Source organism: Carettochelys insculpta, chromosome 22, assembly GCF_033958435.1.
Source record: "Carettochelys insculpta isolate YL-2023 chromosome 22, ASM3395843v1, whole genome shotgun sequence".
Taxonomy (NCBI): domain Eukaryota; kingdom Metazoa; phylum Chordata; order Testudines; family Carettochelyidae; genus Carettochelys; species Carettochelys insculpta.
The window spans coordinates 6,177,759-6,200,932 of record NC_134158.1 but is presented as its reverse complement, the minus strand read 5'-3'; the positions used below and the strand labels follow the sequence as shown (position 1 = coordinate 6,200,932).

Genomic DNA, 23,174 nt, shown 5'->3' with positions numbered 1-23,174 from the left:
GGCTCTCTGGTGCCAGCAGAGCTAGGGGGATCCTATATCCCGGGTTGGGGACCAACTAGTTAAGGAGAAGTGCAGCTGAAAAGGATCTGGGGATTAAAGTGGATGATAAACTGGATATTAGTCAACAGTGGACCCTTGTAGCCAAGAAGGCTAATGGCATATTGGGTGCATTAGGAGGAGCATTTCCAGCAGATCTAGAGACGTTATTATTCCCCTCTATTCAGCACTGGGGAGGTCACATCTGGAATATTACATGCAGTCCTCAGCCCCCCAGTGTAGAATCGCTATGGATGCATTGTAGTGGGACCAGCCGAGGGCAACCAAAATGATTAGGGGTCAGGAGCACATGACCTCCGTTGAGAGATGAGGCTTATTTAGTTTGCAGAGCAGATGAGTGAGGGGAAGTTGGACAGCGGCCTTCAGCTTCCTGAAGGCGAGGGGTCTAAAGAGGATGAAGAGAGGCTGTTCTCAGTAGTGACAAACAGCAGAACAAGGAGCAGTGGTCCCAAGTTACAGAAGGGGAGGTGTAGGTTGAATATTAGGAAAAAATTATTTTCCCAGGATGGTGGTGGAGCACTGGAACGCGTTACCTAGAGAGGTGGTAGAATCCTCATCCCTAGAGGTTTTTAAATCCCGGCTTGTCAAAGCCCTGCCTGGGATGATTTAGTTGGGGTTGATCCTGCTTCGGGCAGGGGCCTGGACTAGCTGATCTCCTGAGGTCCCTTCCAGCCCTAGGATTCTATGATTTTACGAAAATGAAAATGGGGCACCACATGAGACGAGCCTCCTGCTCCCATCCTCCTGCATAAGGCCAACCTTTGCCCGCTTTCATCCCCCTCCTCCCCCATGTGGGGCTGGCGTTACTGCACGTTCCTTCCCACCCATTTTCTTCTCTCTCACAAAAGGGGACAAACGCCCACTTCTGCCAGAAAAGTTTGGACAGCCACGACAGGACTATACAGAGGATGATTCCTGCCAGAACAGGATGTACAGTCACCAGAGCTAGAACAGATTCAGAGCAGTTTGAGATCTGCCCCTAGCACCTAGTGACTTGTTAATAACTGTCAAACAACACCACTGGCCGGTTGTGGTCTCACACTAATATTTTCCGATGTGTGCTGAGGCCTCTCTTGCAAAACAGAGCATGCATGACTTCAGGCAATAACTAGGCTGGCCAGTTAGTTCCTCCATTAGCCCCATTGCTGAACTCTTTGAACCACGGCAGTGGTATGGATCCATTCTGATGCTGCATCACAGTACCCCTTACATCAAACACACGCCAGGCCCAACAGAGGCATTGAGCAGATCATTGCCAGGCAGAACGAATGCTCTCAACTGGTGAGAGGAGGAGAACAGCAGATGGTTTTCTGGTGAATGCACTGGATGGGGACCCAGGAGATCTGGGTTACAAAGTTATGCCAGGAATTTATTTTGTGACCTTGCAAAGTCACTAGGGCCAGACCTTCAGAGGCATTTACAATGGCTGTTGAGCCCCAGCAGAGATCAGGGCCCCATTGTGCCAGGTGCTGCACAGACACACAGGGAGGCCATGCCACAAAAAGTTCACAATCTAAACAGAGGGGGACCAGATGTGTGGTGGGGGAAGCCAATTCACACAGCAGGACAGAACTGAGATAAAGGCCAGGTTTATGTAGCCTAGCTTAGCCCTTGGGACTAGTCCCTAGAGCCGTCCCCTTAAAGCTATTTCAAAGCCTTGTCCCCAAGACTGCTCTCGTCTCTGCATTTCCAGGCCAGAGACACGGGTTCAGGGTTGCACAAGCTCGCTCTGAAGGGACCCTTTGCAGTCACATGTGAGAGGAGTGGAATTCAGCTCTCTGAGAGGCGACACTTCCTGATGTTGGATTGAGGTCATTTTCGTGCACATTCACGCTGCCGGCTGCCCTGCGATCACAGCCAGCACGCACACTGTGGGCTCACCTCAGCTGCTCGCACCATGGCAGACAACGTAACCTATGTGGAGCTGAACATCCCCTCTGGCTCTCCTGGCTCTAGGAAGCCCCTTTCTGCTGAGCCCCCTGGTAAGTGGCTCTTATTTCCCAGACGGTGCATTTTAAACCCTAGGGTGGGTTTTGCTGGGCAGCCCGTTGCTTTCAATGCCTGCTCCAGAGCAGGGCCATGCCGGGGGTGACGCTCTGGCCTCTGGGGAGTGGCAGGGATACTTCTGATCAGCTCTCGGTCACAGCTCACTGGTGAGTGCAGGTCTGTCAGTGCAGAAGCCTGGGGTGGAAAGGGGAAGCCCAGACACTCACTCGCCCCTTCAGGAGGGTGCATGAGGAAGCACTTCCCCAGCGGTGGGCCACTGAACTCTGGCTGGTGGAATGGTAGATGTGTAACTCACACACTTAGGGGGTGTGGTTTGCTGTCCCATGTAGTGGCACTACACAGTGGCACAACTCGCAGAAAGAAAGCTGAGAGCCAGCTGGTTTTCAGCTCAAGCTGTAGAGGCTTCTGCACTGAGCTCCAGACATCCCAGGTTCAAGTCCACCTGCCTCCCAGGGATGGATCCAGGCTACTGGGGAATTGGAAAGGATTAAAAACAGCTCAGACACCTGCCTGGAGGGGGACCAGCTGCAGGCGCTATATGAACCCTCAGTGCTATTGGGGCAGCAGGGGTTAGCAGCTGACTCCAGGTGGTCTAGGCCTGGCTCCACCATGGAGTAGTTGCCATACATCTCTGTTCACCCTCCTGCCAGCTCTTTGAGTCAGTGGCTGTCTTTGCCTAAGGGCTTGTGCAAATATGGGATGGGGGGAAGGGGTTGCTCCTCCAAGCCCGGGGCAGCAGCTGCTGGTGCTCCCTGGGAGCTCTGGGGAAGCTGCAGCTGCCCATGCTTCCTCAGGGGTGGGGACAGTCCAATATGGCGCAATTCATCCCTTTTAAAATAAAAGTCGGGACGCCTTTTTGGCGTCTCAAATACGGGACTGTCCCAACCAATACGGGACGGATGGTCACCCACCATAATCCAAGTTGCTCTGGAATGTCCATAAATGAGAGCAATCCCAGGGCTGCTGGGCACATGAAGTGGCACATGAAGCTGTTTTGGAGACGCCTGGGCTCACAAGCCCCAGGCTAGCACTTGTGCTACACATGCTTGCTGCAAAGTGCAGCATCAACACATTTCCTGAGAAACCCTTCAAGAAAGTGACAGTTCTCAGCTCACTCTGGACAGCTGGGACTTCACAGTGGCTATCTTGAAGCTACTGTTTCCTCTCCCCACCATCCTACCTCTGTGGAGGGCTCAGCACAAAAGGCCAATGTCCAATTTATGGTATGCACAATAGGACTTAAGTGGCCTCTAGGCTTTAGAGTGGTTCTCTGCAGGGAGGGGAGGGCATTTCAGCCCATGCACCCAGCACCTTCAGGGCAGGGCATGTCTCTCTCTAGGTAACTGTGACACAGACGTTGCACATCTGTAAGTGTTGTTCTGATTGTCACAACTGGCCACCTGCATACCCCAGGCCAGAGAGTTTCACCTACAGACCTTCCACCTTTGGTTAGAATTGTGCTTCCTCACGCTGTAAGGCCCCAGTTTGACAAAACAGGTCATGCGTGTCATCATCATCACCACCATCATCATCATCATCAAGAACCGTGGGCTCAGCGCATGTTGGTGTCTGACGCCTCTCTCACTGTTTCCTTCCATCTTTCCCTATCCACTGCAGAGTGGTTTAGTTTCTGTAGACCAGCTCCGCACCAATCTACGACATCATCTATCCATTCTCTGTGGGGTCTGCCTCTCCTATTCAAACCGTCCATTATGCCCAGTACCAAGGTCTTGATTATTTGTTCATTGTTCATTCTGCAAATATGTCCAAATAGTTGCAGCTTCCGTTTTATAACCTTCTGCAGCAGGTTTTCTTTCTACTGCATCTTCCTATGTAATTCCTCATTGGTGACCTTCTGCTTCCATCCTATTCTCAAAATCTTTCATAAGAACTCCTTTCAAACGCCAATATTCTTCTTTTCAAATCTTTCGTTATCACCCATGTCTCACATCTGTACAATATGCTGCTGAATACACACATTTTCAAGACACTCAGCTTCATTCTTAAGCTAATTGCTTTGCTTTTCCAGATCTTATCCATCACCTTCAAACTTGCTCTTGCATTTGCTATTCTAGTCTCTATTTCCTTCTTACAGTCTAGATCATACGTTATGTTGCTCCCCTCCCCAGATATGTGAACTTCTCTGCATTTTCTAGTTCAATACCATCGACACTGATCTTTCTTCTTATTTCCTTATCTCCAAATACCATTGCTTTTGTTTTATCAATGTTCATAATCAGTCCGTACCGCTTCCCTTCTTCATTTAACACCCGCACCGTTTTCGCTTGCTTCTATAACGTGAGGCTACTATATGAAGCTACTATGAGGCTACTATAAGGTGGATGCATAACTGGCTTGATAACCATGCTCAGAGAGTAGTTCTTAATGGTTCTCATTCCTGCTGGAAAAGTATAACAAGTGGGGTTCTTCAGGGGTCTGTTTTAGGACCAGTTCTGTTCAATATCTTCATCAACGATTTAGATATTGGCATAGAAAGTGCGCTTGTTATGTTTGCAGATGATACCAAGCTGGGGGGGGGCGTTGCAACTGCTTTGGAGGATAGGGTCATAATTCAAAATGATCTGGATAAATTGAAGAAATGGTCTGAGGTAAACAGGATGAAGTTTAATAAGGACAAATGCAAAGTGCTCTATTTGGGAAGGAACAATCAGTTTCACACATACAGAATGGGGAGAGACTGTCTAGGAATGACTACAGCAGAAAGGGATCTAGAGGTTATAGTGGACCACAAGCTAAATATGAGTCAACAGTGCTGTTGCAAAAAAAGCAAACATGATTCTGGGATGCATCAACAGGTGTGTTGTGAACAAGACACGAGAAGTCATTCTTCCGCTCTACTCTGCGCTGGTTAGGCCTCAGCTGGAGTATTGTGTCCAGTTCTAGGCACCACAGTTCACGAAAGATGTGGAGAAATTAGAGAGGGTCTAGAAAAGAGCGACAAGAGTTATTAAAGGGCTAGAGAATGTGACCTATGAAGAAAGGATGAAAGAATTGGGCTTGTTCAGCTTGGAAAAGAGAAGATTGAGGGGGGACATGATAGCGGTTTTCAGGTATCTAAAAGAGTGTCATAAGGAGGAGGGAGGAAACTTGTTCTTTTCGGCCTCTGAGGATAGAACAAGGGCAATGGACTTAAACTGCAGCAAGGGAGATTTAGGTTGGGCATTAGGAAAAAGTTCCTAACTGTCAGGGTGGTCAAACAGTGGAATAAATTGCCAAGGGAGGTTGTGGAATCTCCATCACTGGAGATATTTAAGAACAGGTTAGATAGATGTCTATCAGGGATGGTTTAGCCAATACTTGGTCCTGCCATTAGGGCAGGGGGCTGGACTCGATGGCTTCTCGAGGTCCCCTCCAGTCCTGGTATTCTGTGATTCTATGATCTTCCTCAATGATAACTATATCATCCACGAACCTCAAGTTGTTAATTCTTTTTCTTTTTTTACCTCTTCCTTGATCTTGTCCATCGCTCTCTCCAGATGTGCGATGAAGATACATGGCGATATTGGATCTCCTTGTCTGGTACCTCTACTTGTTTTAAACCAACTTCCCAACTCCCCGCATGGTCTCACCACTGCCTCTGCATTATCACAGATATCTTTCAACAACGGTATCAGTCTGCTATCCACTCCCTATGACTCCAACACCGCCCAAGCCACTTTCTGATCTATATTGTCAAATGCCTTTTGAAAATCGACAAAGCAAGTGTATATGTTCTTGTTCTTTCGTTGAGCTTTCTCTGCTATCAGTCTTAGTGCCAATATCTGCTGTATGGTACTTCTATCTTTTCTGAACCCCGCTTGCTTGTCTGCTATATGTTCTTCTATCTGCGATCTTAATCTCTCAGTCAGTTTCATCATCAGCACCTTACCTAGATGACTTTTTAGGGCTATTGTTCTGTAGTTCTTGCACTCCAATGTACTTCCTTTCTTGGGTATTGTCACTAGCACAGATCTTGTCCATTCCTTAGACACCTTCCCTTCTTTCCATGCTATGTTACATAGTCGGTGTATTTCCTGAATTATGCTTTCTATGCCATATTTGATCATCACTCCCATGATCTTATCATTTCCAGGGCTCTTGTTGTTCTTTAGTCATTTCACTGCTTTTTCTACTTCCTCCTTCAAAATATCGGTCTCACTCTTGATGCTCGGGGGAATTATCTCTTTCAATTCTTCAGTCAGTCTCTCTGACACACTCAGGTCCACCTGTGCCTTGTATAGCTCGGTGCAATATCTCGTCCATCGCTGCACAATCTTCTCCCTGTCATGCATGTGTCTCTCTTTAACCACTTCCCTAAGCCCATTACAGTCCAGGGGACCAGGGCACATTGTTAAAGTTAAACCCACATCCAAGTTCTTTGCTGACAGAGGCTGTTTTGCTGAACTGGGCCCTAATGGACATGACTGAATCCAAAGGGAACCAACAGGTGACCAGGTGGGGATGGTGGGGGGGGGCAATCAGCCAAGTGCCTCTGCTCTGCCCCCTCCCTGCCCAAGCCCCACCCCTTGCCCACCATTCCCCTCCACTCCTGCCCCAGCTTCTCCCCTGCCCCCTCCTTTATCCACCATGCCCCGCCCCTCCTGCTCCTGCCCTGGCCATACTCCTCCCCTCATGGCCATGCTCCACCCAGGCCCTGCCTTCTTCCCACCCCTGCTGCACCCTTGCCTGCCGCTCCCCATAGAAGTGCTGCACCACTTCTGGTGTGTGCGGAGGCAACGTCCCTCTCCCCTGGCATGGTGCAGCCTAGGCATCGTGCTTTCAAGCAGTGCCGATGCGGGGCAGGGGCAGGAGTGCCCCTGTGCTCATCCGATGTGGTGTGGCACTGATGCTGAGTGTGGGGGTGGGGGCATGACAGTGTTGCATGAGACCCCCCCTGTGTGCCCCCATCTGCGTCACATATGGGAACAATGCATGCAGACCACTTGTGCAGGTGGGGGACTCTCTCTTGGGAAGCAGCCACCCAGAGATTTAGGAGTCATGACAGGCCATCAGCTAAACATGAGGCATCAAAGGGGAAGTGTGCGTAGGAACAAAGAGGTTATATTGCCTCGCTTTTGGCACTGGGGCAAACTTGGCTGGAATCCTAAGTCCTGTTCTGGTGCCTGATAAATGGGAGAGGGGTCAGAGAAGAGCTCTGAAAATGATTAAAAGTCAGAAATCCTTATAATGACAGGCTCAAAGAGCTCCGTCCATGCAGCTTAGCAAGAGAAGATCATGGGGTGACTTGATCACTGTCCATAAACACGTAGGTGAGGAACAAATATTTACTAACGGCTAGCAGAAACCGAGCTGACATGATCCAATAGCTGGACGTTGAAGCTAGACAGCTTCAAACTGGAGACAAAAGGATATGTCTTCACTACTCTATGTTCCAGGGTTGGATTTCACATGCCTAGTGGGGATGCGTAAATCAAACTATCTGGGGTTGGCAGTCGATCTCTGTACTCCCTAATCTCGTGAGGAATAAGGGATGTTGACGAGAGAGTTTCTCCTATTGACTTCCCTGAGTGAGGATGGCCAGGTAAATCAATTGTAGCTTAGTTGATTCCAGCTACTCAATAGCCATAGCTAGAACTGCATACCTACAACCAACTTTAAGGTCTAGTGTGGACCTGGCCGAAGTATAAAGTTTTAGCGGTGAGAATAATTAAGCACTGGAACAATTTACGCAGGCTCCTGGTGGATTCACCATCACTGATAAGTTTTAAATCAACTGTGGGCGTTTTGTCAACAAGCTTTGCTCTAGGAACATTTTTGAGACGGCACTCTGGTCTGCATGTTACAGGAAGTCAGACAAAATAATCAGAACAGTCCTTTCCGGCCTTGCCTTCTGTGGGGTGGATTGTGGTTACCTCAACTGGCTTGTGAAAAGAGGCTGGTATTTTTATTCTTGCACCTGTTCCTTGCAAGCTCTTTAATCACCATTTTTTGCTGTCAAACATCGTCATTTTGAAATGGGGAGAGGTCTTGATGTCAGGACAGAAAGATATTTAGAAGAGGTTTAGAAAACATGACATATGAGGGGAGCTTCAAAGTACTGGGTATGTTTAAGCTAGAAAAGAAACATCCGAGGGGGAACATGATACTAGTTTTTCACTGTGAGGCTTGGTCTGCACTAGACAGATAAATTGATTGAAGATACACAATTCTAGGTACAGCAATTAGAGAGCTTATATTGACTTATCTGCAATCAACTTACCTGGCCTTCTACACAGAGAGAGGTCGACGGGAGAAACTTTCCCATTGACCTCACTTCCTCCTTGCACTATCGAGGAATACATGGGTCAACTGTTAATCCCAGATAGTTAAATTTTGTGTGTTTCTACTAGGTGCTTAAAAGCGAACTCTGGAAGATCGACCCTGACTGGGTCGATCTTCTCCGTAGTGTAGACGTACCCTGAGGTTGTTGATCAATTGTTCTCCAGGGCCTCTGAAAATAAGATAAACAATAATCAGCTTAATTTGCAGCAGGGGAGCATTAAGTTAGACTACAGGGGAAACTTTCCAAGGGTACATCTTCTCTACCGGAAAAAATTGACGGTGGTACATCTTCCAGAGATCAATTTAGCATGCCTCGTAGGGACCCCCTAAATTTAACTTATGGGCTTCCTATGCTGGCGCCTGTACTCCTGCCTCCCCGCTAGGAATAAGGAAAGTTGACAGGAGAGTTTTTCCCATCAACTTTCTGCAGTGTGAAAAATCAACTTTAGACACGTTGAATCCAGCCACACAATTCTCACAATTGGACTGAAATTGATTTTACCTCCTAGTGTAGACCTGGCCTGACTCTGAAGATAGGCACTGAAAGGGGTTAGCAAGGGAGGCTGTGGAATCACAGTCATTAGAAGTTTGGAAGTTTTGAAGACTAGCTTAAACAAAGACCAGTCAAGGACAGTCCAGGTGAACGTGGTCCTGGCTCAGCATGGAGTGAGGGAGGAGGAAGGTGGCCTGGATGGTTTCTTGTGGTCCCTCCAAGCCCTACTTTTCCATGATTCTATGACTTCAAGATTGTTTAAAATGAGCCTCTTTCAATGCCATGTGGCTAAGCTGACCAATCAAGTTTTCAGCCATGCACCATAGTAAATGAACCTGGACAACGTAAACAGAAATCGCCTAACTGAAGGTGTTTACAAAAAAAAGTTTCCAGCCCCTCCAAAAATGTGGGAAACATTTGAGGAAAAACAAATCCGGGAAAACAAATAGCAATGCTGAATCCTTTCTGTGCCCATCTCTGGGTAACCTGAGCCTCTCTCTACCTGTCTTCTGTGTCATGTTCCTTAGGTTCTCTCTCTCTCCCTCACACACAGGTATTTGATGGAGGGTGTCTTTGCTAAGCCCCTTTTCCATATTCCTTTAGTTGCCCATGGCTGATGGAAGAATGGAGCAGCCATGCAGGGTCAGACCAATGGTCCATTTGGCCCACTGTCCCGCCTTCCAACAACGGACAAAGAAAATGCATCCCAGATCTTTCCAGTTTTCCTTCTGGATAACTTCAGAGATCAGATGTTGTTGGACTTGCTGACAAGATCATGGCAGTTGTTATTCATTCATCCATTCCATTTAATGTCTAGTCATTTTCTGAGGCTTTAGACATCCGTCCATGCCTTTGGTGGATACCAGTGGTTACATCTAGGCATTAAAGTGGAAATAACATTTGAGTTGAACGTTCATAGTTTGGTCTTGAGACTGTAGAACTGCCGGGATCAGATCTTGTCTGAGCTGTACATGCAGCTGCTAACTTGCCAACTAGTGTCTCTTTCCTCCTGGACTTTGCCATTGGCTTGCGTGTGACTGCCACAGTATGCAGATTTATGAGATACTTAATGAACACAAGAAGTCCTGGGGCAACTTGTAGACTAACAGATATTTTGGAGCATAAGCTAAAGTGGGTCTTTGCCCATGAAAGCTTATGCTCCAAAATATGTTAGTCTATAAGGTGCCACAGGACTTCTTGTTGTTCTTGAAGACACAGACTAACACGGCCACCTCTCTGACTTAATGAACGCAATCAACAATAAATCAGAATAATGGAGTCATATTGAAAGAGAACCTGAAGAACGAAGAAATATAATAGAATAAAAAATGTTTAATTTTAAAATGTGGGAAATCTGCAATATTGAGAAAAAGTTATTTTAATTAAAAAAAAAAAACAGTTTCAAGAAAATGGACAAAATTTCACCCCTGTTGGGTTTACAAAAACTCAGGTTGCTCTCCAGCCATCCCAGACTGGTCTACAAAGGAAAACAAGAAGAGCAGGTGAGCATATAGGACACACAACTGTAATAAACTCCGTAAAGAATTAAGATTCTGACCACACTGTAAACTCAGGGCTCTATTTTTCTTTGCAACAATCTTTCATACAACAAATCCAAAAAGTTTCTCACCAGATGGTGGTTCCTACAGGTCCCATGTGTCCTCAGTGGCACCGGACAGCACTGTGGGCCGGATGGATTGGCAATATTCTCCTGATGATTGCTGTGATAGCGCTGGGGGGTGAGTAGCTGATGTCAGCATGTTTATTTGTGTGCGTCAGTCAGCGATTAGCACAGATTGTCCTGTCCCTCCAGAATCCCATTGTGGAGCCCTCCCGCTAGCTGGTGCACTTCTTTGATTCCCCAACGAGCTTGACTGTGACAGAGAGTAAAAATAAGTAGGTAGGTAGAAAGGCACGCATGGGGGTGGATGTACACGCATGGGGGTGGATGTACACGCATGGGGGTGGATGTACAGGTTGGACCTCTCTCATCTGGCATCCTCGGGACCTGACGGAAGGTGCATGAGAGAATTTGCTGGACCATGGGAGATCAATATTCTCTAGAACATTACCAACACTTCCACTGCTCACTGCGCTCCTGTGATGGAGTGGGGGGAGTGCATGTGTGAGACTCAGGCTGGATGTGTGTGAGACAAGCAGAGCAGCTCCCAGTGGCTAAGGATGACCCTGGGGCTATAACCTGGGCTGGCAGGTAACACCCCTGCCCTGAACAAAGAGGAGGGAGGAGCCAAGCTGGGTTTGAATCGGAGGGGGCAGTTAGAAGCTGGAGAGGAGAGGGAGCTGGAAGGCAGCCAGCTGGGCGAGGGGGGAAGCTTCACCCCAGAGGGGCACCCCTCGGGCTCCTCTCCCCGGGACGGGTTGGAATGACTGTCTCTGATTGCTGCACTGACTCTTCTGTGAGAAACTGGGCCTCTGTTGCCTAATAAACTTTCTATTCTACCTGCTGAGTGAGAGTCACTCCTGCCTGCGGCCATGGTGCAGTGCATGGGGACCCCTGAACCCCATCACAGCTCCCAGAAGACATTTAGGAGTAAATTACAGCTAAATAACAGCCCAGAACACTGAGAGCCAGGGCTGGTGGCTGGAAACAACTTTATGGAATGTGGAAAACTTGGTAAGCAGTCGTCCGGCTAATTACAATCATGCCAGATTACGGAGTTTGCTGGATGAGAGAGATCTGGATTAGAGAGTTTCAATCTGTGTAACTAGATAGATCCAGGCATACAGGCATCCATCAGTCCTGGAGGACTATGGTGTGTTGTTGCACCCAGGGTTGGATCTATAGCAGCGTCTAGGCCGATGCTGTGAGGCGAAGCTGGAGTGTCCTCTCCAGGGCACATGCCCAGGCAAATTTTGTATGGAGGATGAGCTGTTGCCCATGTAGCGGATCCCCCCCTCCATGTTGCTGATGAATCCAAAGGAACGGCGAGCCGGTACGGTTTGGAATCAGCAGCACCGCAGGAGTTGCCAGGAAGATGTCAAAAGTAGCATCAGGCTGCCTTCGGGTCTCCAACTCCAGATTTTTCCTCAGGGTTAACTCCCGAAGCCTTTCCCTAGGCTGGGTGTGACCGCAAGGCAGCGGGGCTTTGAAATCAGAGTTTACCTTCTTCTAGGTGAGCGACCGACCAGGGCTAACGAGCCTCACCTGCCCGAAGCAACCGGTTTTAAGGCATTGGTGAGCCACCTTTTGCCCCTTCTCCTGTCAGTAGAAACAGTTCTGCCAGGCTTAAAAACTTAGCCGCATGAGAAGGCCAGGAGCTGGACGTGGTTGTCAGAGGCTTTTTGAGACGCGCGCCATTGAGGGAATTTTATAGGCTATGGGAGTTTATCCCCACAACTGCCCTTGGCATGACAACCTTGGAACCATTAGAACCACAACCGTTGGAACCAGGCCTACGTTAGAACTGGTTAAAAATAAGGGAGAACATTAATGGACATATTTTAAAAAACCAGCTCCCTCTTTTCAACATTCAGAACACCCCTAACTTTCAAACTCTCAAAATTTGAAAAGCTGTGGAGTTGGTAGGAGAATGAGAGGGGCTGTCTCTCACTGTGTGTGTGCCGCGCCTGACACAAGGGGAACCTCAGCTCAGCTAGGGTAGTAGCAATTACAATACTGAAAGGCTATTCCAAGGGCTATGGCCTGCTGCCTCTCTGCAGCCTAGGATACGTCTGTGCTGGGCTGTACAGAACCAGTTGGGCTCTGGGTAAAAGATGACAGTTACTGCTCTATCCCTGTTTATAATCTTGTTTACTTGGGCAGTAGGGGAAAAGCTGCTGGTTTCCCTTTGTGGTACAGGAGAAGAAGTGAAATGAGAACAGGAGCTGTTCTGACAATAGACTGGGCAGTGAGCAGCTGAATCAACTACAAAGGTCATCTATGTCAATGGAAAGTTTTATTAACACTGTACTAGTAAACTCACCTGAGATCAGGGCCCCGTTGGGCCGGGCGCTGCACAGACACACAGCGAGAGACAGTCCCTGCCCCGGCTGAGATCAGGGCCCCGTTGGGCCGGGCGCTGCACAGACACACGGCGAGAGACAGTCCCTGCCCCGGCTGAGATCAGGGCCCCGTTGGGCCGGGTGCTGCACAGACACACGGCGAGAGACAGTCCCTGCCCCGGCTGAGATCAGGGCCCCGTTGGGCCGGGCGCTGCACAGACACACAGCGAGAGACAGTCCCTGCCCCGGCTGAGATCAGGGCCCCGTTGGGCCGGGCGCTGCACAGACACACGGCGAGAGACAGTCCCTGCCCCAGCTGAGATCAGGGCCCCGTTGGGCCGGGCGCTGCACAGACACAGCAAGAGACAGTCCCTGCCCCGGCTGAGATCAGGGCCCCGTTGGGCCGGGCGCTGCACAGACACACAGCGAGAGACAGTCCCTGCCCCGGCTGAGATCAGGGCCCTGTCGGGCCGGGCGCTGCACAGACACAGCGAGAGACAGTCCCTGCCCCAGCTGAGATCAGGGCCCCGTTGGGCCGGGCGCTGCACAGACACACGGCGAGAGACAGTCCCTGCCCCAGCTGAGATCAGGGCCCCGTTGGGCTGGGCGCTGCACAGACACACAGCGAGAGACAGTCCCTGCCCCGGCTGAGATCAGGGCCCCGTCGGGCCGGGCTCTGCACAGACACACGGCGAGAGACAGTCCCTGCCCCAGCTGAGATCAGGGCCCCGTTGGGCCGGGCACTGCACAGACACACAGCGAGAGACAGTCCCTGCCCCGGCTGAGATCAGGGCCCCGTTGGGCCGGGCGCTGCACAGACACAGCGAGAGACAGTCCCTGCCCTGGCTGAGATCAGGGCCCCGTTGGGCCGGGCGCTGCACAGACACACGGCGAGAGACAGTCCCTGCCCCAGCTGAGATCAGGGCCCCGTTGGGCCGGGCGCTGCACAGACACACAGCGAGAGACAGTCCCTGCCCCGGCTGAGATCAGGGCCCCGTCGGGCCAGGTGCTGCACAGACACACACAGCGAGAGAAGAGTCCCTGCCTCAGCTGAGATCAGGGCCCCCGTTGTGTGGGGCAATGCACAGACACACAGCAAGAGACAGTCAATGGTATCAGTTCTGTCACCAATTCCCTTTGTGATCTTGTGCTGATCCCTCAAGGCTGGAATACCACAGGGGCTTAGGCACTTAAGAATGCAGCTTGGTGCCTAAAAATAACCCAGTGGGGACCTAACTCCTGTTGAATTAAATGGGAATGGGGAGCCTAAGGCCTAGGTTCTCCAGTGGGTTTCACTCCACCAAAGAGAATTAGGCACCCAAGTGTGGTTGGGTATCTGAGATGAGAGCTTCTGAAAACCCCACTTGGGGCTTGGAAAATTTAAGTGCCTAAATCCCTTTATTATACCATCCCCATGACCTGCATTACAAGGCCTGTGGGTCAAGGACACAGACAGGAATGACAGGACCAGAAAAACCCTGCGACAGCCAGGCTGTGCCCCTCACCTTGGTATCGGGGAGGGCTGGAGTGGAGGTGGGAGCCCTGTTTTAACTAAGCCAACTTCCATAGCAGCAGAGAGCCTCTGATTCTAGATGCTGTGACCCTGACACCAGCCTCTCAGCTCCCTGGGCAATCTCACACCCCAGGCCCGTGGCTCCTGGCCTCTCCCCTCAATGGGGTGTGACGCAGTGGGAAGAGGAATAGGCCACACTGCAGCTGAAGCTCCAGAGGGCCAGCTCAGGTGGTCAGTCCCCAGCTCTGAAACCAGCTTGGGTCCTCACCACCTCATCTGCCTTGGTTTCTCCGCCGGTACAATGGGGATTGCAGACCTGTCCTGCCTCTTGGAGGGCTGGAGGGCGTGCTAAATCCAGCACAGACTCTGTGGTGTTCTGGTACTGCAATGATGGGGCTGGGTAACTTAGATGCAATACAGGTTGCAACTGTGCCCAAGGGATTTAGGCACCCAGTCCCCACTGACTTTCAAGGCAGGCCCTCATTTAGATCATGGCCCTTTGCAGCTGCTCCAAAGCCCATGGGAGCCAGGGGAGATGAAGCTGAACGGGCTTTTAGCCAGGCCCTATGTCTCTTTGAGGCTCTGCCAGTGCTTTCATCCCATGGCCCTGTCACACTGACCGGTCCCCTCACCCTGCCCACGCTGCTTTGCAGTGTTCCCCTTGGTGTCTAAGAAGGGACCGAACTCAGCAGCCCCTGGGAGTGACGGAACCAGCAGCAGAGATACAGCGGCAGCCCCTGGGAGCACAACAGACAGCAGCGCCCACCTGGAGCGCGTCCGATCCCAGCTGTGTCTCCCAGCCCAGCCCGGCCCAGCAGGTAACCCCAGTTCATGTGTCTCTGAGCCAATCTCGTCCTGGGAACTGCCCGTGGGAACCCAGCTGCTGTCCCAGGCCGTGGGAGTCCTGTAGGGCCGGGACACGCTGACCCCTGCTGGCTGCACCAATTTGCCCCCGGCCCCTCATCCATTCCTGCTGGGCTGGGCCTGCGTGTGGGGTAGAGACATCTAGTGGCTATGCCAGGTACTGCTCAAGGGGAGAACCACACAGGTGGGTTTTACATCTCAGGGGTAGCTGGGTTAGTCTGTAGCTTCACACACAAACCCACACACACACCGAAAGAGCAGCCCTGTAGCACCTTAAAGACTAACCATGTTATTGTTATTAAGCAGCCATCCCACTGAATTTAAATTACTCTTCCCAGAGGTCCTATCAGTGATAGATGCTCCCGCCCATTTTTTTCTTTTCTCTCTCACCTTTTTTCTCCTTTTCCCCCTTCCCTGCTTTGTATTTGCTTCATATTCACCTGTTTTGCTCACTTCTGCTCCATAATCTCAAGAAGTGGGTCTGTCCTGCAAAAACTCATCACCTAATAAATAAGGTGCTACAGGACTGCTTGGTTTCTAGGTGGGTTTTTAAACACTCTAATACCAGGACTGCCTCATGTCTGCAGAGCTAGGACAGAAGCCAACAGAGAGACTGCCTCATGGATTCACCCCTCCCACTCCCAGCCATCCCTGGGATCCCTCCTCCTCCTCTGTTCTCCCCACCCCCGCCTTCTCTCTCACTCCCAGCCAGATTGCTGCTAAAGCCCCAATTCTAGACCAGACTAATGCTGTGACACGGCCTCAACAATGGATGCAGAGAGCCCCTTGGTAGGTGCGGCTTTGGAGGGGAACCTCCAGGCAGTGTGGGACCGGGATTAAGGCTCTGCACCTGTCCTGCTTCCAGCCCTCATTTTGAGGGGGCAGATGGAGGTGTGGCTAGAGCGCAGTGCACTATGGTTATTCTCTGCTTCCCGGGCTCAATATGGGAACAAAGCATAAGGCAGAGCAGCCACAACTCTGCTCTAACTGACTCCAGGAGACAGGCAGGGCCTGGCCCAGCCCCAGATTTCAGGGAGCACAAAGCAGGTCAGGCACATTCTGTTCCCCAGCTCTGCCCCAGTGGCAGAAAAGGAGGAGCCGGGAACGAGGCCTGGAGCTCTCAGAGCATCACTGGTGCCTGTCTCGCTGCAGGGGGCTCTGGGTGCAAACTCTGCCCCATGGACTGGCGGCTGCACAGGGACAAGTGCTACCGGGATGGCAAAGGACTGAAAACGTGGAACGAGAGCCGCAGCGACTGCGCACGGAGGGACTCCCAGCTGCCGGTGATCCAGGACCAGGAGGAGCTGGTAAAGGGGCCGGTAACACCCTGCTGCAGCTGCCCCTGCTGGGCTGGGCCCTGGGTAGAGCACAGGGGCGCGTTAGACACACCTTAGGGCTGGGAGTTTCAGAGCTGCCAGGGGGATTTGGACTCCCTGTTCCCATCGGTTGTCCACAATGTGGTGTCCAATCCCACCGCCCGTCTCTGACGCTCCCAAACCCAGTCACTGGACGCAGGCCCAGGGGCACACGCCGGCGCCGGCCCCTGCTGGGTGTGCCTGGCACAGCTCGGCAGGAGCAGGGGCCGAGTGGGGGTGTCTGGCCCAGCAACGGGGGATGGACAGGGAGCCAAGGGGGCAATAGAGAAAGTCCCTCGTGCGGGGTCCCAGCCGTTGCCCTAGAAGTGCAGCAGGGCTCAGCCAGGCGCCTGCCCACCCTGGCTCTGTGCCCCTCCCAGAAGCACTCAGCACCTCCCCGTGGCCCTGGGAAGGTGCCAGGGACAGGGGGTCTCTGCACACTGCCTACACCCAGCACCGACTCTGCAGCTCCCATTGGCCAGTGGGAGCCATGGGGGCGGTGCCTGAGGGTGGCCGTGCAGGAAAACCCTCCCCCCGCCAGTGTAGCACCTCTGCCGGGGGATGTGCTCCCTGGGCCCAGCCAGCGCAGGCTCAGCACCGCCCAGCGCCAGGCAGTGTGTGTCCACGCAGGCGTTGGGTGTGTGTGCCGGGGCCACTGGCTGTGCTGCCCTGGGGCCCAAATTGCTGTGGGGGTGGGGAGCCCACGTGAGAGATGTACGTGGGGGGCGCCCGAGGGAAGGGCACAGAGCGGGGGTGGCGAGAGGGGCCCAGCCGAGGGTCGGTGGATAAACACCCGAGGGCGGCCGGAGCCAGCCGGAGGAGGCTGGATAACGGGTGTGTCTGGGGGTGGGGGACAGACAGACACTGGTGCTGGGGCTGACGTCGTGGACAACTCGGCTGTGCCAGACCAGAGCCCGAGAGCAGGTTCTGGCCCCCAGCTGCCTGTCCCACCCTCCCTGCAGGAGTCCCTATTCAGCCTGACCCAACGCGGAGATCAGATCTGGGTGGGACTGTCCCGCCCCTCCCCGGGGGAGAACTGGACCTGGCTGGATGGCTCCCGGCTGGATCAGAGCCTGTGAGTGGTTCCCTCAGTCGCTTTCCGTCCCCGCTGTGGGCCAAGGGGCTGGGGGAGGTCTGGGGGAAGGTCGAGAGCTGCAGGGGAGCCGTGGTCAGTGTCAGGCCATGTTGGGACCCCCAGGAGAGGGGCTGGGAGGGAGGCTGGGTGGGGGCAGACAGGGCCATGGGGCAGGGAGAGATCGTGCATCCCCCAGCACGGAGATGGCGGCTGGAGCCCTGGGGAGGTGGCCCAGAGATGGGGTGTGGAGGGCGAGGAGCAAAGGGGCCAGGCCAGAGCCCTGGGGGTCCCCCAGAGATTGGGGTGGGGAGCAGACATGGCGCAGCCAGTGGCAGGAGGGGACCAGGAGGGGCAGTGTGGGCACAGGCCTGTGGGGAGGAGCCACGGAGCAGGAGGATGGGGCTGGAGCACGGCCCTGGCCTCTGGGCGGGGAGAGGCTGTTACAGACCCCGGCCGGGTCTGGCAGTGGTGGGGAGGGGACAGGATGGGCAGGGGTCCCCTTAGCACAGGGAAGAGCCGTCACGCAGTGAGTGTGATGGAGACACAGGCGCTGACAGGCCCTCGCCTTTGTCCCGCAGGCTCCCGGTGCCAGACCAGGCCGAGGGGAGCAGCTGTGGGACGATGCAGGGGAATCAGCTTCTTTCTGAGACCTGCGGCGCCGCGTTTAATTGGGTTTGCCAGCGAGAGGCCGTCCTGCTGTGAGCCGGGTACGGAGGAGACCTCCCAGCACAGGTGTTTTATCCCCTCGCCACACCTGGGGAAACCCACACGGACACCGACCGGCCCAGGAGCACATGGACAACTGGTGGCAAAGAAGCAATGGAACCCAGGAGTCCTGGCTCCCGGCCCCACCTCAGCCTGGAGGAGAACAAGCCCAGCTCTGGCTTTGCTCATCCCAGCAGGGGTGGGAGAGCGCTGCAGGGCCGGGCTGGGCCAGGCCGTGGGGGGAACACGCTGCTCAGTCCTCGGGAAATTTCTCTCTACCCCACCCCACCCCCAGGCCTGGGCGGGAGGAGTCTGTCCCAGATCCCCAGGTCACGGCAGTCGGCCGAGATCCAGGACTGAGACACCAGCTGGGGATCTGGGCTCCCACCCCACATTCATTTCCTTTAACGTCTGTGACAGGTCCTGCTCTCAGCTCTCTTCCAGGCCCCCCACCCATTGTCTGCACCCTGCCAGCGACCTGACACAGCTCCGCCCAGCTGGCTCTCTGGATCATTTACCGGTCACTAGCGACGGGCTCTGCGCTCCAGGGGTGTCAGGGGGGCTGTGCTGGGCTTCTGAGACCTCCTCACAGCGACTGTAAAGTGTGTCCCCCGGGACGGGCTGAATCACAGAGATCCCCTTGGGACTGTCACCCGATGGGCTGATCACACACGGAACCCACCCGCCTGCCCTCTGGGGCGCCCCACTCCCTGTCCTGCAGGGCCAGACGCTCTGGTCCCTCTCAGCCAAGGCAGAGTTGAGGTAACAGCCCGTAAACTCCCCCCCTGCCACAAGCAGAGTAACACGGGCATTTAATGAACGCTGTGATAGGGCTCAGCTACAGGGTCTGACAGCCTCCAGGAGCACAGCACTCGACAGGGACCAAGCCCCCAATAAATCTGTCTTTCTCTGCATGAACGTGTTCCACAGAAAAACCTCCGAGAGATGTTCCCCCTGTACCAAGGGCAGAGAGATGCCCAGCTCCTGTCCCCCTCCCCGTAACAATTGTTTACACCAGTGTTAATAATAAACACAAGTGACTGTATTCAGTACAGAAAGCAGAAGGGAAGTGGCTGCAGGGGATCACAGACAGATCAAAGCCAGGTACTGAGCAAACTAAGACAAAACCCACTAAGCCTAATCCACGAAGCCAAGTTGTTCCCAGTCATAAATTTCTCACCTTAGTGTTTATATCAGGTAAAAGTCTTCTCAGGCCAGAGCTGATCTTTTTTCTGACCAGGGTCCCACAGCTTCTTCCCACCCTTTCCTTAGAGTTGTTCTGTTTTCATTTGTCCCCTAGGGGTGGAGAGCCATTGTAGACATGCTTGACGTTTGTGGGAGTACAGGGCACAGTGGTTGAATTAGCTGGTTGGAAGCCTTATGGCTTTAGTTATTCAGTGAGAGTCCACCTTGGTGGATTCTGAGATGCTGTGGCTAGGTCCAGAGGTGGGTGGTGGCTCGAGCCGGTTCTCTGTGAGATGGATGAGAAGGACCCCCTAGATACGGAACAGGCCCTGGTTGCTGCTGACTCCTTCCAGCAGAAGGGTTACACAAGGTCTTCAATGATAGGTCACAGGCCCCCTTTCGGGTGAAGTCTCGTTGAGTTATGCACAGTCACATCCAAACACCTTTTTCTGCAGCACACGGGGGATACAGCTGTAACTGCCAACAGGCAACACTCAGACCTGGGCCCTTGGGAGCTTAGTGCAGAAGTCGCTGTGGTTTGAGCTGAAGCCAAGTGCTCGGCTAAAGCTGTAGAGACTCAGGCGTTCTCCCTGTAAGTGCTCTGGGTGCAGAGGATGGGCCAGTGAACCGCACTTAGGTGTGTGGGTTACACAGTGTCACGCGGCCAGCCCCGCTCTCAAACAGACCTTTTCCCTGCATGCAGCGAGGGGGGCACTCGGAGAGGGCTGGGGGCTGACATACCCCTGTGACTCAGTGACCAGCAGCCCAGGAGGGACTGGACTGGGGAGGGACAGGGTGTCTGGGGTGAAAGGTGACCTTCCAAACAGACCCAGGTGTCTGGAGGAGCCGCCCCCCAAAACAGCCAGGCTGGTGCGTGCGACTGGCCGGACCTCGTCCAACACACAGACAACGCGGGTCTGGCGAGTGCCGGCCTGGTCAGGGATTGGTGCCTGGGCCTGGCTGAAGGCACTAGGCTGAAGACGCTGTCCCAGGAGGGAGGCAGTGCAGCCTAGTGGATAGGGCAGCGGAGCGGGTTCTGTTCCGGCCTTTGCTGCAGAAGGGTCACCCTGGTGTTTGCTGGGCCTCTCGACCTCCAGGCCCGGGTGGCCGGGCAGGGAGCTCTGCGCTGCTGGGGGCTTTGGCTGGGGCACAGCCTGGGCTGGGTGTATTTGCGCTGCAGTCAGGGACTGGGGCTCGCTGAACACCAGGGCTGGTCAGGGCTTGGGGGTTTGCAGGCTGTAATGATTACCCCCTTGCTGTGCTGGCGGGAGAGGGCTCAGCCCAGTGTGTGAGGCCAGCCAGGGGTGAGCGTGGTCACTGCAGCAGGGCTAAGCCATGCTCCGCCCTGACCCCATTCCTGAGCCTTCCACAGGGCCCATCTGCACCCCAGACACCCAGCGCCAGTGACCCAGAGGCAGCGGAACCAGACCCCAGACAAGCACCTCTGGAAGCACCCCAGGATCCAGCCCCTGGAATCCAAAGAGAACTCGCCCAAGTGCTGGAGCCTCCGGAGCAGTCAGAGCCGGCACTGGAGCCAGTAGCAAAGGGCTCCACCGAGCCTTCAGCAGTGACTGAACCGACGCGAGAGGCTCTGCTAGAGCCTGTAACAGCCCAGGGCAGAGCAGAGAGCAGCTCCCAGCCCGCAATGACACCCACCTCCCCTGCATCCCTTCCACAGGGACCACGCCCAAGGCCACAGCCCAGCGGGGAACGGACATCGCCCGCCCGCCCGCCCGCCTCGAGGGAGCGGCTCCTGGCAGAGCAGGAAGGAGACGAGAGCTCAGGGGAGGTTGGATGCGGCCCAGAGCGACCCACCAACTTTCAGCTCTACCCATAGGTCCAGGATTGGGGCAGGAAGAGGCAGTTACACAAAGAGACTCTTTGTGGTGGGCACAAGGAGACGCAGAACCAGAGACCAGCTGGGAACGGGGGCCGGGCAAGGATGGGTCTGGTTATGCCCAGTGGTGTGAGATGCACCAGCAGGTGGGGAAGCCCCAAGACCAGGACAAGGCCCCTCTCCAGCCACTGCCCATCACAGAGGTTCCAGCCCAGTGTGTAGCAGTGGACACTCTGGGCCCTTTCCCTGAAAGGACACTCAGAGGAAAACAGATTCTGAGAGATTTTATAGACGTCCTGGGCTGAAAGGTCCCAGTCTGTCTAAGCTCTGTTCACACGGCGCCTGGGCTAAAAACCTGACAGCCTCAAACAGCAGCTACAGGCAGTGACACGGTTGTGAGTTGGAGCCAGGCACTAACAGGTATTTTTCCCAGGGTGGGTTGGGCCTCAGACGGCCTCAGGGATTCAGGGACTAACCTCTGAGCAGGGACCATGACACTGCTCTGGGAAGCTCACAGTGGGAAACGCTTTGCTGCCGTTCCCTCCCCCATCACACACACGGGGGAGAAATTTCCTGGCACTTTGGGACCCAGGATACGGAAATTCATAAACGAACCCGCCAGAGATAGGGCCCTAGAGTTGCGGCAGTGGCTGTTTGCCTGCAGAGCTGTACAACACCCCAGTTTGATCACCGCGCCCTTTGGGTTTGTTCATGGCTGTGAGGTTAATTAATGAGGCAGCCATGGCAGGGGTCACCCCTTCTCCAGGTACAACATGTTCCATCTGTGCAATGGGGGCTGGGGTGTGGGCGGTCGGTTTACAGGAGTTCACTCAGGCCCGGGGGAGCTGCATGTGGGCAGGAAAAGGAACACGGAAAACACAACAGCAAAGTGAGGCCAGGCCCATGGATGGGTTTGGAGGGGCAGGCGCCGGCTGTTATCAGACCTAACCCCAGGGGCTGCCCCGGCCTGGGAGGGCCACAGGGTCTCGCCCCATCCCCTGAGCTCCAGGGCCGTCAGCAACGTCCCAGGTCTTCCACCTTTGGGAACCTTTCAAACCCTTCACCCGCTGGGCTCTGGCCGCTGGTTCCCCCAGTGAGAACTCAAGGGAGTGACTCAACCCCATCCTGTGGCTCGAAGGGGCTGCGAGGAAGATGCACAAACACTCCGGACTCCACCAACTGGCTCTAGGGGCGACAGAACTACCGGGACCCCAACGGGCAATGGGCTGGACTGGCAGCCGCTGCCAGGCCATGTCCCTCCCTTAATTCAGTATGGGGCCTGCTGGGATGGAGCCAAAAGAGACATCACAGGATGTGACCGCCCCGTGTTAAATCCCTGGAACGCCCCACACCCAGCCAGGCCAATGGCTGCCACAGACTCCCGGGGAGGAGCTCGGAGCCGTCCTTCCGCCAGCGTGTGTCTTCCTGCCCCTCGCCAGCACTGCAGGTTCCCCACGGGTTGAGGCGGCTGGGCTGGCCCCACTGACAGGACAGGGGCCTCATCCCCGTCACTGCCCCCTGGCTCTGCCTGCTGGTTTCTGGGCTGGTTTGTGGCACGTCCAGTGTCTGTTCCCCGAGCAGTTTGCACTCGCAGCAGTGCCAGTGTTCATATAACCCTTCTGCTGGAAGGAGTCGGCAGCAACCAGGGCCGGGTTCAATATCTGGGGTTCCTGTTCATCCATCTCACACACAACCAGCTCGAGCCCCCACCCAGTAGCCTGGGAAATTGACACCCCCCCAGGCGCCTGGAAGAGGCAACGATCCCCACTCACACACAGAGTCTGAATGTAGAAAAGACACTTTTAATGAAAGAGGCAGAGAAGTCACATGTCATAAGC

The 23,174-nt window shown here is 53.9% G+C and overlaps 1 protein-coding gene across 1 annotated transcript; it reads left to right on the top strand.

The window, feature by feature from the left end:
- Positions 1-1,962: 1,962 nt before the first annotated feature.
- LOC142024954 (killer cell lectin-like receptor subfamily B member 1B allele C) lies at positions 1,963-18,379 on the top strand. The gene is made up of 6 exons (XM_075017336.1): positions 1,963-2,039; positions 10,489-10,578; positions 14,969-15,133; positions 16,332-16,486; positions 17,497-17,609; positions 18,188-18,379. Exons 2-6 carry the CDS (start codon positions 10,494-10,496, stop codon positions 18,309-18,311), a joined length of 642 nt encoding a protein of 213 aa, XP_074873437.1. The 5' UTR covers positions 1,963-2,039; positions 10,489-10,493; the 3' UTR covers positions 18,312-18,379.
- The last annotated feature ends 4,795 nt before the right edge of the window (positions 18,380-23,174 follow it).